The sequence below is a fragment of the Oncorhynchus mykiss genome, chromosome 12 (assembly GCF_057628025.1).
Source record: "Oncorhynchus mykiss isolate SJ-2025 chromosome 12, ASM5762802v1, whole genome shotgun sequence".
NCBI classification, from domain to species: Eukaryota; Metazoa; Chordata; class Actinopteri; order Salmoniformes; family Salmonidae; genus Oncorhynchus; species Oncorhynchus mykiss.
Genome location: NC_143033.1, coordinates 49,061,610 through 49,079,220, shown reverse-complemented (window position 1 = coordinate 49,079,220; position 17,611 = coordinate 49,061,610). Strand labels below are relative to the sequence as shown.

At 42.7% G+C, this 17,611-nt stretch overlaps 1 protein-coding gene across 1 annotated transcript in view; it reads right to left on the bottom strand.

The window, feature by feature from the left end:
- The window catches only part of LOC110538905 (kin of IRRE-like protein 3), a 300,574-nt gene extending 285,388 nt beyond the window's left edge, over nt 1-15,186 (bottom strand). The window contains exon 1 of the mRNA XM_036937674.2: nt 14,654-15,186. Coding sequence (XP_036793569.1) covers nt 14,654-14,702 — 49 coding nt within the window. The 5' untranslated portion in view covers nt 14,703-15,186. The remainder of the gene's footprint in view (nt 1-14,653) is intronic.
- Between the last annotated feature and the right edge of the window lie 2,425 nt (nt 15,187-17,611).

The following is a 17,611-nucleotide window of genomic DNA, read 5'->3' as shown; positions in this document are numbered from 1 at the left end:
CATCCTGGCGGGCTGTATCACCGCCTGGTATGGCAACTGCACCGCCCTCAACCGTAAGGCTCTCCAGAGGGTAGTGAGGTCTGCACAACGCATCACCGGGGGCAAACTACCTGCCCTCCAGGACACCTACACCACCCGATGTCACAGGAAGGCCATAAAGATCATCAAGGACATCAACCACCCGAGCCACTGCCTGTTCACCCCGCTATCATCCAGAAGGCGAGGTCAGTACAGGTGCATCAAAGCTGGGACCGAGAGACTGAAAAACAGCTTCTATCTCAAGGCCATCAGACTGTTAAACAGCCACCACTAACACTGAGTGGCTGCTGCCAACACACTGACACTGACTCAACTCCAGCCACTTTAATAATGGGAATTGATGGGAAATGATGTAAATATATCACTAGCCACTTTAAACAATGCTACCTTATATAAATGTTACTTACCCTACATTATTCATCTCATATGCATACGTATATACTGTACTCTATATCATCGACGGTATCCTTATGTAATACATGTATCACTAGCCACTTTATACTATACTATGCCACTTTGTTTACATACTCATCTCATTTGTACATACTGTACCCGATACCATCTACTGTATCTTGCCTATGCTGCTCTGTACCATCACTCATTCATATATCCTTATGTACATATTCTTTATCCCCTTACACTGTGTACAAGACAGTAGTTTTGGAATTGTTAGTTAGATTACTTGTTATTACTGCATTGTCGGAACTAGAAGCACAAGCATTTCGCTACACTCGCATTAACATCTGCTAACCATGTGTATGTGACAAATAAAATTTGATTTTGATTTTTGATTTTTTTTTATTTTTATTTTACATAGCCTCACATTTGAATCCTTAAAGAGATGGGTGAGGTTAAAGCTTAAGAGGGTGTGAACGAATGGGTGTAGACAAAGAATAGGTACCAAAACATTCAAGGGCCATTTTGTCAAAAGTGAGGTTCCAATTTTATCAACTTTCTAAGCATAATTACTTTCCCATTGTTCCTAAACTGTAGTGTATGATAAAACATTTTCTAGCTCTGAGTCTCTACTTTTATCCAATGTAAAAAAAAACACTATTTTAAATTTTGATACACAAGACCGAATCGAGCTGGTCGGTCACATATGAATGATTTATTCAAACTGACAGACTTATACATAACCTAGTTATAACCCCTTTATAACTTGAAGGACTTATTGTTGTATTCGTGTCTCTAGCTCTGGTGTCATATTTGTTGATCCAGGGAATTAGCCATGCTTTGCCATCCTTTAGGCTTGACTCTTATTAGTCACAGGTGACTAAGTGAAGAATTGTTTCGGCCCAATTACAATATGCTTGCTATTCTCCTCTCTTTGATCCACCATCTGTAAAAAAAATAAAATATAATGGTTTTCAAAGAGAATATTGCAGAAAGCAACCTTTTCATGTTAAAAACGTGAATCAAATAGAGCAATGGTATATGCACACGAACGCACTCGCTGACTATATAGTAATTATCATGGTTGCTCTGAAGTCATATAACTTTTGAATGAGGAAGACAAAGCTTTGATGACTGATCTTGTATGGCAGAGGAGTTTGTCTTTTCCATCCATTGGAACAACCTGCCCAGTATGTCAATGTCAGTATTTCTATTAATTAGTAACGATGACAAAAATAACCCAAACTCAACTCTTGAAACCATATGCTTTTTTATATATCACAGAATTGACACAAAACATTGAATTTCTTGTTTATTATTTTCAGCGCCACACGGCCTGTGTCCAAATTATCATAGCATCCTCCCAAAGTGTGCACTTGGTCACTTCCCTCACTTATTGAAAAGGAAATGACTGGTTAAAAAAACAGGGTGTAAACTCCCACTAGCCCATGCCTTCACCAATCCAATGCTTTGAATTAATATGAAGTAGTGAAAGAGTGCCCATTTCAGGAGAAATATTGGGATGCAGCCATAGTCCTCACTAACTAAGACTACTTTCTGACCTCTGAAAGAAAACCCAGAAGGTTCCACCTCAGTCCTCAATGTATATTTACATTTTTATTTAACCTTTATTCAACCATTTGGACCTGTTCCAAAATGGACCTGGGGCTATACTATCCGGACCTGATATGCATAAATTATATATTTTTTATATAGTGATCCGATCTGAGGACAATTAGACCAGTTCAGTATAGACCTGGGAGAAGCAGGGAAAAGTCCATTTTTAAACTACTTTATTAACGGGATTTGATAAAGCCTGAGGGAGAGGAGGTAGAGAGAGGTAACTCTGTAGCAGGGACCATGCTGTGTGTGTACACTACTGTGAGTGTGAGCAAGTAACACAGGAACAGGAGGGAGGGAGGGAGAGACGAGAGACTGAAATCAACAAAGCCGATTCGCACTATAGTAGACTAATAGCTGCCATAGCTAGGTTCTTTATCATACAATATTATTACGTAGTACCGGTCTTGACTGCATTAAATCGAGAGATGCTGGCTAGCTAGCTAGCTAGGCTAATTGATGCTGCATGCTCTTTCTCTTTCTATAGTAACAGCCTACCTGATGGCTCTTGGTCGTTGTAGCCTTTCCTTCAACTTCTAATTCCATCATCTTTATTCAATCTTCCATTGATTAGATATCTCCTCACTTTATCTCACACGGAGGCTCTATGACTTTAACCTATTGACGCTTTGATGTCTTATGATTGGCCAACAACAACAATAATTGATACACGCGTCACTCTCGTGAAAAGAAAAGAGCAGCAGCATAAATGATAGAATCTCTCTCTCTATTGCAGCAGTCACATTCAGATCTGTATGGATCCTTCCTGCGAAGTCCAGTTAAAATTACACAGACCCGTGATAATCATATCAGATCTGACCCAGACCTGTGACATTTTTTTGGAATTCTGGATCCGGACCCACTTTGGTCCCGGATCGGGTCTCGGGTATTCAGGTACAGGTAAATCCGTAAAGACGTCTACCTCAATGTAGTCCCTAGCAGGGACAGACCTAATCGATACTCCAGACAAGTGAATGGTGATGGAACTTGTGTGATTTGCAGTTGCTGTCTCTCCCACGGTAACCGACTGAACCGGTCGCTCGGCCCCCACAGTCCAAAACTCTTTGTTATTTCAGAATGAAGTTAGGTCATGTCTGCTGACTCCGCTCCAGCGCTGAGGCTCCCAATGAACAGCCAATCAGGAAAGGATCTAGCTGAATTGCTTTCTGACCGGCACTGCCCCTGACACTGGTCTACACTTATTAACCACGATACAATGACCTTTGGTATTCAATTTGAAAGGCAGAGCATACTATGGCATTCGAAACGCTTGTTATAAAATGTAAAGTTACCATTCTGAAAATACTCCATTCTTTGACTGTCCGGAGAATTGTTTTACACTTCATTTCGCTGACAAGCTTAAGTCATCAGTAGAAATGGACTGGCAGTTTGGGCAAATGCCATGTCCAGTTGGCCATGTCTAAATAGTTTTTTTGTGTGCATAATAATAATAATTTGGTTAGTAATTGGTATCTTTGTGAATAAAATGGTGTAGTGTGTTAAAAATACCTGGGCCGATTTCTGGTTCCAGTCTGTCCTGTTTAGATGGTCTATATGCAGTCCTGGTTCAAATATTTAACAAATGAGTGCATCGGTCCGTGGGACCCCAAACTGATCCAAATGTAGCATGCAAAAGTCAAAAAAGGTATTCACATGTTGAGAATCGCCGGTTTCACTAACATTTTTGCTCAAATTACTTTCGCTCTACTTTACGAAAATACCTCTAATCTTTTGTGGCAACTGCATCCTCGCCTTCAGTGTCGAACTAAGCATGTATATGACAATTGAAGTCAACAATATCCGTTGCTAAAAACAGCTGGTCAAACTAGAAACATGTGGGAGGATATGACAACAGAGCACCTCTTGAGTCATGACTGCAACATTGAAGGACCTGGGAAAATCAAGTTCATCCCATCACTCACCACTCACCACAACAAATGAATGCTAGCTAGCTACGTTTTTCCTCGTTGGACCTGCATTTACAATGTATCCAAATTCGGTTTGTGTGGTTCTTTCTGTAACTTTGTAACAAGTACGGTCTGCATGTGCAGTGCTTCATATTGAGTCATGATTAGGTGTCCCATATATCTGTCCCAGAGACATCCAAATGTCCCATATATCTGCTTTTAATGCCCATTCTAGAATGCCAATCAGAAATGAGTTTTCAACAGAGATGTGGTATAAAATTATGATGAATAATCTCTCTCTCTCCATTAGGCCTTTTAGTGCACAGCAGTCAGCCACTTCTATTTCGATACCAGCACAGTACTTCTCAGCCAGCCAGAACCCCCTCCTCCCCACTTCCTCCACTTTCTTCTGTACCCTCCCTCCCAGACTACCCAGTTCTGCTGCTTTGGCGGTGGAGGAACCCCACGTGCCCAGAAAGAGTTCCCAACCTGGCTGGGACGGCCAGTGCATGGGCGGGAGAGTACTGTCACATGTTCAAAGTTGCATCGAAGGGGAATGCATTGACCTGCAGCATAGTGAGTGAGCAAGAAAAATGAAGTAGCGATGTGAATTATATAAGGAGACATGAAGCAGTATGACACAATATATGAAATATATCTGCTGCATATCTCGGTTAATACACTGGAGGGGGGTGAATAAGATGTCTAGAACAGCTGTGGGGAAGTGCCAAACGTGCAGGATTTCGATACGGTGAAGTCCTCTTGAAAATGTAGGCTTATGCATACAGTGCCTTGCGAAAGTATTCGGCCTCCTTGAACTTTGCGACCTTTTGCCACATTTCAGGCTTCAAACATAAAGATATAAAACTGTATTTTTTTGTGAAGAATCAACAACAAGTGGGACACAATCATTAAGTGGAACGACATTTATTGGATATTTCAAACTTTTTTAACAAATCAAAAACTGAAAAATTGGGCGTGCAAAATTATTAAATGAAATTAATTAAATTAAAAAAAAATACAGTTTTATATCTTTATGTTTGAAGCCTGAAATGTGGCAAAAGGTCGCAAAGTTCAAAGGGGCCGAATACTTTCGCAAGGCACTGTATATTACACTGAACAAAAATACACACGCAACATGTAAAGTGTTGGTCCCATGTTTCTAGAGATGAAATAAAAGATCCCTGAAATTTTCCAGATGCAGAAAAAGCTAATTTCTCTGAAATGTTGTGCACAAATGTGTTTACATCCTTGTTAGTGAGGATTTCTCCTTTGCCAAGATAATCCATCCACCTGACAGATGTGGCATAGCGAAAAGCTGATTAAATAGCATGATCATTACACAGGTGCACCTTGTTCAAGGGAAAATAAAAGGCTACTCTAAAATGTGCCCTTTTGTCACAAAATACAATAACACAAATGTTGAGGAATCATGTAATTGCCATTTCTCTACCATAAGTCACCTCCAATGTTGTTTTAGAGAATTTGTCTGTATGTCCAACCGGCCTCAAAACTGCAGACGACCACGTGTAACCCAGCCAGCCCAGGACCACCACATTGTGCTTCTTCACCTGCAGGGTCATCTAAGACCAGCCACCCAGACAGCTGATGAAAATGTGGGTCTGCACAAACTGTCAGAAACCATCTCAGGTAAGCTCATCTGTGTGCTCGTCGTCCTCACCAGGGTCTTGACCTGACTGCAGTTCAGCGTCATAACTGACTTGAGAGGGCAAATGCTCATCTTCGATGGCCACTGGCACGCTGGAAAAGTGTGCTCTGCATGGATGAATCCCGGTTTCAACTGTACCGGGCAGATTGTAGACAGCGTGTATGGTATCTTGTGGGCAAGCGGTATGCTGATTTCAACATTGTGAACAGGTGGTGGTTGGGTTATTGCAGGCATAAGCTTCAGACAACAAACCGAATTGCATTTTACCAATTGCAATTTGAATGCAGAGATATCGTGACGAGAACCTGGGGCCCATTGCCGTGCCATTCCTCCGCCGCCATCACCTTATGTTTTAGCATGATAATGCACAGCGCCATGTCAAAAGGATGGTGGCTTCTTTAAATAGTACCTGCAAAACATCAGTCTCAAAGTCAAACAGTGAAGAGGTGACTTTGGGATGCTGGCCTTCTAGACAGAGTTCCTCTGTCCAGTGTCTGTCTTCTTTGCCAATCTTAATCTTTTATTTTTATTGGCCAGTCTGAGATATGTTTTTTTTTCTACTCAACTCTGCCTAGAAGGCCAGCAACCCGGAGTCGTCGCTTCACTGTTGACTTTGAGACGGGTGTTTTGCTAGGTACTATTTAACAAAGCTGCGATTTGAGGACCGATGATTTGAGGCGTCGGTTTCTCAAACTAGACACTCTAATGTACTTGTCCTCTTTCTCAGTTGTGCACCGGGGCCTACCACTCATCTTTCTCTTCTGGTTAAAGCCAGTTTGCGCTGTTCTGTGAAGGGAGAAGTACACAGCGTTGTACGAAATCTTCAGTTTCTTGCCAATTTCTCGCATGGATTAGCCTTCATTTTTCAGAACAAGAATAGACTGATGAGTTACAGAAGAAATTCCTTTGTTTCTGGCCATTTTGAGCCTGTAATCGGACCCACAAATGCTGATGCTCCAGATTCTCAACTAGTCTAAAGAAGGCCAGTTTTGTTGCTTCTTTAATCAGAACAACCGTTTTCAGCTGTGCCAACAGTTGCAAATATGTTTTCTAATGATTAATTAGCCTTTCTTTTCAAATGTTAAACTTGGATTAGCTAACACAATGTGCCGTTGGAACACAGCAGTGATGGTTGCTGATGATGGGCCTCTGTACGCCTATGTAGATATTCCATTAAAAAAATCTGCAGTTTCCAGCTTCAACAGTCATTTACAACATTAACAATGTCTACATGGTATTTCTGATCAATTTGATGTTTTTTTATTAACAAAAAAATTTGCTTTTCTTTCAAAAACAAGGACATTTCTAAGTGACCCCAAACTTTTGAACAGTAGTGTAGTTTTGACAAATATCCACTAGGGATGCACAAGCAAAAACCCCATTGTAATTTGGAAACTCATTGTTATATTTTGTGATAAAAAAACACAGACTTGCTGTATGTTTAATTATTGCGATTCGATTTTTAAAATCCCAATGTAGCCGTTTTTGTATCAATAATTTCTGGGTAACAATTAATTATCTTACTGTAATAGCATTTTAGCAATAAAAATATTTCTCAATATAGAATTTTGCTAGGACTGCCTGGGAGTGGTCTAAGTGGGGAGGGGTAAACTAAACTACCTGTTTGTTATTTGCAGAGAAGTTTGGAACTCTTTTTGTTATTGATCTATTAACCAATTTACCGGATGGTGATGTCCCCATGGAAAGCCAAATCTCCCACCCATGCAAACCTGCTGATTGGGTTGTATTTTCATCCAGTAACTATCAGGAAATAACACTAATCATATATTTTCACACTTTCATAGTGTTAGTTCCATCAACTGATGTACAATATGATATAAAGCACAAGAAAAACGGAATTGACAGCACTGGGCCTTTAAATGTGGCTTTTGGGGATAGATAGAGTGGTTAGAAGTGGACCTCATGGCAATGAAAGAACATAACAGAGCTATAGGCTTCTCTGGAAGCCTGTGTATCATCTTAATCTCTGTGAAAAGGTATCAGTCTGCTGCCTACTCTTATCCAGTATGAACACTTGACTGCTCCCCTTCTCCTCAGACTGACAAAGTGCTCTGCGTCTGAAATGGGAAAATAAAGAGGAGAGCTGTCTGGCCCTAGCTGCCACCGTCTCACTCTTAGATCCCTGTTCACTTTCGGTTGAGCCGTCTCACCTGTCCCTCTAAACCATCCGCAACCAAGCATCATTTAAAAAGACAGACAGCCTACCCCTCCCTTAAAATCCCCTGGCTCATCCGCCCAACAGCCATGCTCTGCTCCGACATATTGAGTGTACACTCCCTTGCTCCCTCTGGGAGCTATCTGATCTGACATTAGGCCTTCTATAAGGTAAGGCTACATTAAACTACATTCTGCTTCAAAAACGTTGCTGTTTATAAATTCTACTCACCACGAGTGTCGGTGAGCTGATGGTGGGATGTTTAGCTCCTGGGCGGAAGCCAAGCAACAGTGGCAAAGGGATGAGTCCGGTGCGGCTGGGAGATTTGTGACGGATGTCATCTGTGAATGAAAGCCACGACTGTGGCGGATTCGCCAAGCAAGCATGTAAAGAGGAACTCCCTTGCTCAATGTTAATTCACCCAGCCCATTATGAGTGCATCCCTTTATCCATGAAACATAACTCAATCTTCCGTTTTTGCATCCAATGGATTTGGGAAGGCGTGCATTCAGCCCATTGACCTATTCAAGGTTATGAAATGATTTGGATATAAAGCTCACTTTGACAGAGCTCAACCAAAAACATCAACCGGGTATCAAACTATGCCGTGCTTTACAGTATACTCATATTAACCCATCCCGTTAAATTACTCGTATGTACCATCTACAAAAGTCACTGCTGGCACCAATCAATCTTGAAAGTTGGCAGAGATCTGCCACAGTGTTTCTGAAGCCTTTGACTTTCCAGAATCAGTCGAAAAAACTTTGGGAACAAACTTTTCCTCTGAAAGGGTCATTATTAGAGGCCTTCTATTAGAAAGGCTTTTTGCTGAACACAGTCTTCCAGCCTCAGCTGAGGTTCAAGTGGCGGAGTTCAAAGAAACATGCCGTGAACAATTATTATAAGCTCACATGGTGATTGCTTGTGCGCCCCATCAAAAACATTGCATCAAAACCCCACCACCACCACCCCAGCCATCCCCAAGCCCCCAGTTTACCATGCAAAATAACGAGGCTGGGGTAATTGAGCACGGCTCAGATGGGTTTCTGGTGCCTCACAGGCGTTAGATCACAGACAAACACCAAGCGCTAATGATAAGAAAAGCTCCTCCGCTGAGACTCTTCAGGATAGGGAGACTGGTCACTTCACTATCCAGTTAGCTATCAAGTTAGCTAGCCGGCCATTAACGATCCAACAATAGAGCCCAAAGGGAGGCTAGCTAACCTAGCGATGCTATAGTTGCCATATTCATGGAAGTGCTGCCCAAATGCCTTTGTGAGGGATGCATAGTAACAGCAGGGAAACACACATCATTATCTGAAGGTGAGCAGCTTCCCTAGGTCTCTCCAAGCCCCCCATCCCTCCCCTTGACAGAGTCCATGTGTACGGGTTAAAAGGCTAATTGACTTTTATATTGCAAAAAAAGCTCATGGTTGTGGAACCTGATTCCCCCCATTCATACAATTGCATGTGTTGTGCAATCAGAGGGTCTCTCCACCTGCACAAGGCTGCAAAGGCTGCAAAGGAAAGAGTGTGTGTGAGAGAAGAGGAGAAATACAGAGAAAGAGAGAGAGTGAAAGATAGAGTCAAGTCTGTCCAGGTGGAATAGAAGGTGGAAAATTCTGTCAGACACTGCCTCCCTTATCAGATCATCAGCTCAATTCTTCAAAGGTCCTCCTGTCCCGCGACACAAAATACATCTTCTATTCTGCAGGGCCTGTGCAGGACATAACAGCTCTGTCAATATCTACGCTGGCTTGTTTACTCCAGCATTTTTCAAATGCTGCCCGGAAAATGCAATGTAACAACAGTGTGCAGCGCAGATATAGATCTGCGGTGACAGGTCCATGATTAATAGCAGCAATAGTATAGGAAAAATGATGTTGATGTTTCCGCAAACTACTTCGGCAACACTTTGGCAGAGGAGGAATGAGTGATGAAATCATTGTGCGAGACAACATCAAACTCGCGGCGTACCTGCTCGGCATGCAGTCACATGTACGCTGAGGTACAATGCACATCCAAAGCAATCCTGCCACCTCTATGCACCTCTCTGAGCAGGTTATTGGCAGCTCCTACAGCCCTCTGGGAATGCAACAGCCCTTTTGCTTGATTTACAATAAAAGGTAGAGATCAACCAATGGTAAAATATGTAACTGTAAAGATAGGAGAATAATTCAGAGAGAAGATAAACACCAAATTGTTAACATAACCTTTCTTTCCATAACCGGCATTTTTGTCTGATGGATATCCACCGATTGATCAGCTGATGCTAGATATAGATTCCCTATTGATCGTTGGAGTGATTAGTGGCAATTATGGGTTCTATCTTCCCTCTGGAGACCTGGAGTTGATGAGTCAGTTACGGTGAGACGATTATGTGCATGCTTCCCGAATGGCACCCTATCCCCTATATAGTGCACTACTTTTGACCAGAGCAATATGGGCCATTGTCAAAAGAAGTGCACTATAAAGGGAATAGGGTGGCATTTGGAACTCACACTGTGTTGGGCGTCTCAGGAGTGGGGCTTTCTGTTAATTGTTTCCTGTGCATTAGGCATCAGGTTGAAGTGGATTTATCCATCAGCAAACAGAGGGAAATGCACTTGGAGCAGTGTGGAACCCACTGCACAGTGCTAAACTACACTTCCATGACCTTATTTTAATTTGCTGTTTCCTTATTTATGCTCTGGTCCGTCACTGTGTTCCCATTTATGCATGTGATAAAGAACAGTATATAATAGAAAGAGATTTTTATTTATTTATTTATTTTACCTTTATTTAACCAGGTAGATGGGATGCACAGGTGTGTGTCAGGGTGCTATGGGGTCAATTAAATTTCAGTGCAACCGATTCAGGTAGCTAATTTAAATTCTCAATTCAAAAATTAAGGGACATTCATTTTAAATTCACTTTTTGAAATTTAATAGGCACCAAATTCTGGTTTGTACACATGTTTGTGACTGATCTAGTCAGGTCAGCATGTTATCTCTTTGTCTGTTTCTATGCGTTGGTGCCACAGATTGAAAGTAATGTGAGAGTGCTGTCCAAGGTGCTGAAGGGGTACTGTCTAATGTACAGGTGTTGTCCAAGGTGCTAAAAGGTGGACTGATTTACTCAGCATTATACAGTGCAAAATCTGAAAAAAATAGTGCCTCTATCTGGCTGTGCATCTCTCTATGCATTCCTGCCATAGATTGAGGGTGATGTCAAAGGTTCCGCAAGCACATATTGCCTGTGTAACAAGTCACAAACTGAATATGCAAATCAGTAACAACAAAAATAACTACAGAGCATACTGACAGGCAGCTTTGAATAGCATGACAATGTTTTGAAATATACATATTCCACACGGCACATTTCTGAAGCGCCGCGTACATCATTAACTGTCGTGCTGTCAATTCTGAAGGGAGTAAAGGGCTCTGGAGCAGTATCTTGCCAGTTGCCACTACATCTCAAAGCAGTGTATTTTCTTTCATACATTCACTCAAGTATCTGAATAGCGAGGCCACTGCAATCACTGCAGTGTCCATAGGTTAACACAGACTGCCAGAGGGTATAGTGGCAAGCAAGTCTTTAACCAGAAAGATCAAGCTGAGTTCACCACAACGTATCGGGGGGCTGTCCTTTAAGACGGATGAGGCATAAAAAAAGTGCAATCACGCTCCATTGGGAAAGTCAATAGGACTTTCCTGTGTAAAAGATGAGGTGAAACTGTGATCAAAGGTGGTTCTGTATGAAAGTACTGTACAGTGTGTAGAAACTGCTTCTCCAATGGAAATCCCCAATCACGCTTGCAGGCAATGTCATGGTGATGTTGGCTAGCAGAGGGTCATCTAACAGTCATCTTGTGCCAAACTGTGCATGTGATGACCTTCAAATCAATGGCACTCCTTCGATATAGTTATTATTGATGAAAAGGAAAACGTGTCAGTTTGTCACTTTCACGAGGTTGGAGTAATAACATGTTCAGCTACTTAAGAAATTGGACGAATCTAGGTTGTGCCTTTATATTTCGAGAAAAATGAACAACTATTGGAATAATTCTTCACTTCTCTCATTGACTTCTCAAACCCCAGTCTGGTCTGCTTTGCAAGCTTTCCCGGAAGTCTTGCAATGTTGGGCCTCTGGGTTTATAAACTGTGCTCATGCCCCTAGGAAACTCATCCAAAGCCAAAGATTGTAGCTAGAAGTGTGAGTGGGTGTTGACTCATAGTATGCTCACCTGTGCCAGAGCTTGACTCTGAGGTAATCTCCTGGAATCCCCAGGGGCTAAACCACCAGTCTATTTTGAAGATAATGATTTTAGCTCTCTGATGGTCAACTTTGCAACACTACAGGTGAACGTCTTTCCACGTGGCTTCCTTACCTAAACCATTTAAGTGTCTCTGGTTCATACTAAGACAAAGGTATCGTGATTACTTTCCACTTGACAGTGTGCCATGGAAAACAGTCCATTTGCTGCTAGTTCGTAGTATAGTGAGAAAGTTCCTGAATGCAGCACGCTCCAGACATGGCATTACCATTTCATTGCTCTTTTAGAGTTATGTTCAAAGGCTTCATCACCCCTCCCCATTGGGAGTACAGGGGGACTGTGATCTCTGCGTGATAATCCTTGAGTGGCGAGTTGAGTTTGTAGAACATAGGCGGGGATGGAGTGGGGTAGAGAGGTGCTGCTCAGTGCTCATCACTGCTCCCACCATAATGTTACTGCCAGGAGCTCCAAGAATGAAGGATTTATGTGAAGATGAATAAGGAGAGGTGAAGGAGTGTAGAATGGCTGTTTAATCAACACACTTTAACCTTTAATCAAGAGTCAGTTGTGTTCATTGGATGCTATTAATCGATGTGAGAGGTCCTTTGAAACATTCTGTAGTACTCTGACACTGATGGCAGCCTTGTCCCCCCCCCACCCCCCCACCCCCCTCCTCCTCATCCTCTGTTTTCGATAACCACTCTGATTCTGCTGACAACAATGGATGCAAACTACAGCGCTTGATCAGTGTATCACAAGAGAGAAGCGACGTCAAGGAAGAGCACTTGATCCCCCCCCCCCCCCCCCCCCAGACGACTGAGAACAAATATATATGGCTGTCTGCGGCAAGCACTGAGGATTGGCTTGGGCTCACCTGCGAACTGATTAGGAGCCTTAGAATGGTAAAGCAGGATCCAGCAGTGACTGCCAGATGAATTAGCAGTATATACAGTATGTTGGTTAATTATAGGGGCTTGAAGTTGTCCAAGCTCTGATAGCTTGCAGTTTGGAGAAAAAATGCTTGTAGAGAAGAGATATTAACCCATAGGTGAGCCTATTGCTTAGAGAATGAAGCAGTAATTTGGGAACCATAGAAAATGCCCCCAACCTCTCCAACTTTCAATTCACTGAGGGGAGTAGATGGGGTAAAAATCCTATATTAACTTCCGACGCTGGCACACACACTCATATACTCATAAAACTAAGCAATAAAGCTGACACCCTCTTGAGGTTTGATGTACAGTCTCTGAAGAGGGCTGCTGAGAGCGCTATTAAAAGCTTTATTACTGGTGTCAAATTCAAATTAGTGGTGCGCCGCTCACTCTGTATGTCCAAAGCGAAAGGCGGAGTATTTGTACAGTCATACACGACTGGTTCCGCACACCCAACCTTAACATTAGGACCAGCAATAACATTAGGGGAATTACCATTTAGACTAGCAGAGATATATGACTGAGCAAGTGAAATAGGAGTTCAACAGTGCAACAGAGGAATTGGACAAATCTTGGAGAGTATATCAGGAAAAGGGGAGAGGAAGTCAGTTCAGGGGAGGGTGAGTGTATTGAAACGGAGAGAGTTATTGTAAAATCTTCTGTTTCCAACACCCATTTGCAATCATAGGCCATAGCTTTGGAATTACTGTGAAAATTATGTGTAGGTAGAAACACATACAAACACACACACACCTTATCTACACACGCACGCACGCACGCACACACACACACACACTTGCATACGTGCACAAACATGTACACACATACACACAGTCACAAAACACATACACACACATCATTTTTGCATGCACTTGTGTGACAGCATTGCATACACAAGTGTGGAGTTAATAATTAATTTTAGAAATCTTCGAGAAACAACTAAATGACAATGTTAAAAATAAATGTCTTACTGTTTGCAAAACTATCCTTGAAACTTCAAGATTTTTTGAGATAACTAATGTGACTTTTCTAAGAACAGACATTCTGGTATCTCAGAGTGCAAGGAGAAATAAATGCTTAATCTTGTTGCTTTCTGCAAGTGTTTCTCTGACACACTGATGAATGAGCCCAGCATGTTTAGATCAATGCAATGAGAGACAGACACAAATTCAACACCGTAAGCAGGATTTCGATTCAAGCACACCTGCTCATTCATGAGATGCAGACATAGAAAGTCAGGGACATTTCACAGTTTCAAAGGACACAGAAAAGGATTCATATCGATTAAAAAACACTGATGTAAATCTCAATAACCAAAGCAACTTATAGCTCTCTGAGATTACACCACAGTCCCACAGTAGATAATTCAAGTATCACTCAGAGCTACTGTGGAGAAGCTATAGCAAAGGCACATCAAACTGCAGCCAAACTTACAGTAAAGCGGTCCCTCCAAGTCACAGATGTAGCATCAATTACAAAGCTTCCACCATCCATATGGATCAGTCAGAGTCACAGAATGGAGAGAGATGGGGAGAGAGTGAGAGATAGACAGAGAGAAGAGAGAAAACGCGGCTCACTTCCATTCGATTCAGTCAGAGCCACAGAAGGGAAAGAGACAGAGACAGATAAAGAGAGAGACAGATAACACTGTTTACGTACCAAGTCCAGCCATCCAAGAGAACAGAACCAGCCAAGGGATCATCATCATTAAAGAGAAGTAACGGGGGAAGAAGTCTGCTCCCGTGTGCCTACCGTCTATGAGATGTTGGTGACACCGAGACAAAGTTAGTAGCAGAGGTATAAAGAGAGTTGTGCGTCTGTCTGTGTGTGAGGGGCTGGCACTGTAGCTCTCTTCTTCAGCTGCTGCTCTCTCAGTGAGAGAGTGTGCGTCTTCTCTCCTGCTCTCTTTTTATATGTCCTCTCCTATTTCCCAGAAAATCAAATCTTCAGTCTTCCCTGCTGCCGGTGGCTCAGCTTCATTCTAGCTTTACTCACAGTTTCACTCTCCCTCTGTCTCTTTCTTTCTCTCTTTCTCTTTCTGCCGTTCACACTCTCAGTGCGTCAGTGTGTTGCTCTACAATTGCGTCTCCCATGCTCTCCCCTTCCTCTTTCTCTCTTTCTCACTTGTGTTCTTGCTCGCCAGTAGAGAAGGGACACAGTCAGTGGAGATGTTGCTCCTCCCTCTCTCTGCCTCCCAGCCTCCCAGCCTCCCTGTCTGTCTGTCTGTCTGTCAGTCAGTCTGTCTGTCTGCCTGCTTGCATGCCTCCCAGCCTCCCAGCCTCCCTCCCTCCCTCCCTCCCTCCCTCCCTCCCTCCCTCCCTCCCTCCCTCCCTCCCTCCCTCCCTCCCTCCCTCCCTGCCTGCCTGCCTGCCTGCCTGCCTGCCTGCCTGCCTGCCTGCCTGCCTGCCTGTCTGCCTGCCTGCCTGCCTGTCTGCCAGTCTGTCTGTCTGCCTGCCAGCCTCCCAGCCTCCCAGCCTCCCAGCCAGTCTGTCTGTCTGTCTGCCTGCCAGCCTCCCAGCCTCCCAGCCTCCCAGCCAGTCTGTCTGTCTGTCTCAGCCCCGTCGCTGCTTTTCCTAGAGAAAAAATCTGTGGAAGAGCAGGCTAGGTAGGAACAATATCATGGGACAATGATATATAGCGGCTCCCTATAGACCTACTTTATAATATAAAAAGGCCACTTACAAATCACTCTAACATCTGGTCTTTGTAAAATAATATTATAATTGTTAAGACAAAAAAATGTTTTGTTGTGAGAGAGAGGCATTATATATGCCATATTCAAATATAGTATGACATATACCACTGGAGTTCTTTTGCCAAGATAAAGTAATGCTAATGATAATAATAATTCTCTTCACAATGTAAAATATGTATTTGTTCCTAAAAACTAAAATTCTGAAAACTGTCTTCTGTAAACTGTGCATAATGTGTGATTTAATAGCATAAATTAAAAATACATCCACTTTTTTTTTAATCAGAAGAGGACTATGAAATAAAGAGAAAATACACACTCAACAAAGGAAATTGTATTCTCTTGGAATATAGTTGAAGAAGTGAATATGTTTACAGAAGCACACTAGCTAGATTCACAAAGCTCAAACCCTGCAAGGTACTGTTGAACACAATGTGTCTGCCTTCAAGAGACTGATATGAACGCAGAAAGAGAGCGAGAGAGAGAGAGAGAGAGAGAGAGAGAGATAGGGAGAAAGAGACAGCAACACATGTTGTGTGTGTTCACCTAAAAATAAGTGCCTTTTAGTTGTGCCTGCATTTTAACAAGCTAGCTTTGAAATATCAAAGGATAGGAGCCCTAAGCTATTCCCTGATCACTTGGGCTGTTTGTTTTCACACAAGCAGAGAGAGAGAAAACATCTAAACAAGTAGAATGCTGACATCTATTACAGGTTTTATTGTGTAAAACGACATAATTGGGCAAAGCGTTGCAGCAAGGTATCATGTCATATTTTTTAAGGCCATTTCTTACCCAACATAACTATCTGTAACAGCTTAAACCATAAACCCAAATGTAAAGAGATGACTGAAGGAAAAGAGCATCACAAGAACATCACAATATCTAGCTATTTCCTCTATCAATGCATATCAATGGTGTCTTTTAATAAATATTTTAATGTTGCATTGGTTAGATAGAGAAGAGACAGTGGGAAAGACATAGTGTGTGTCACACAGGCAGTGTGCTAGATATGAACCCACACTGTCACTCGCAAACATGAGTGCGGCACTGACCGCTGGACCACCCGGCCCACATGCATATGCACAGACGCTGTGACAGTACATCAGGAAGTGTATAGGGGATGTTGTTCCCACTGTGACTATTAAAACCTACCCAAACCAAAAACCGTGGATAGATGGCAGGATTCGCGCAAAACTGAAAGCGAAAACCACTGCATTTAACCATGACAAGGTGACTGGGAATATGGTTGAAAACAAATAGTGTAGTTATTCCCTACAAAAGGCTATCAAATAGGCAAACCGTCAGTACAGAGAAAAGGCAGAGTCGCAATTCAATGGCTCAGACACGCGGCATATGTGGCAGGGTCTACAGAAAATCACGGACTACGAAGGGAGAACCAGCCACTTTGCAGACACTGACGTCTTGCTCCCGGACAAGCTAAATGACTTCTTTGCCCGCTTTGAGGATAAAACAGTGCCACCGAAGCAGCCCACTCCTAAGGACTGTGGGCTCTTGTTCTCCATGGCTGACTTGAATAAGACAATTAAGTGTGTTAACCCTCGCAAGCCTGCCGGCCCAGACGGCATCCCTAGCCGCGTCCTCAGAGCATGCACAGACCAGCTGGTTGGAGTGTTTACGGACATATTCAATCTCTCCCTATTCCAGTCTTCTGTCCTCACATGCTTCAAGATGTTCAACATTGTTCCTGTACCCAAGAAAGCAAAGGTAACTGAAGTAAATGACGATTGCCTAATTGCACTCCCTTCTATCATCATGAAGTGCTTTGAGAGGCTAGTTAAGGATCATATCACCTCTACCTTACCTGACACCCTAGACCCACTTCAATTTGCTTACCGTCCCAATAGATCGACAGATATTGCAGTTTGCCATCGCACTGCACACTGTCCTAACCCATTTGGACAAGA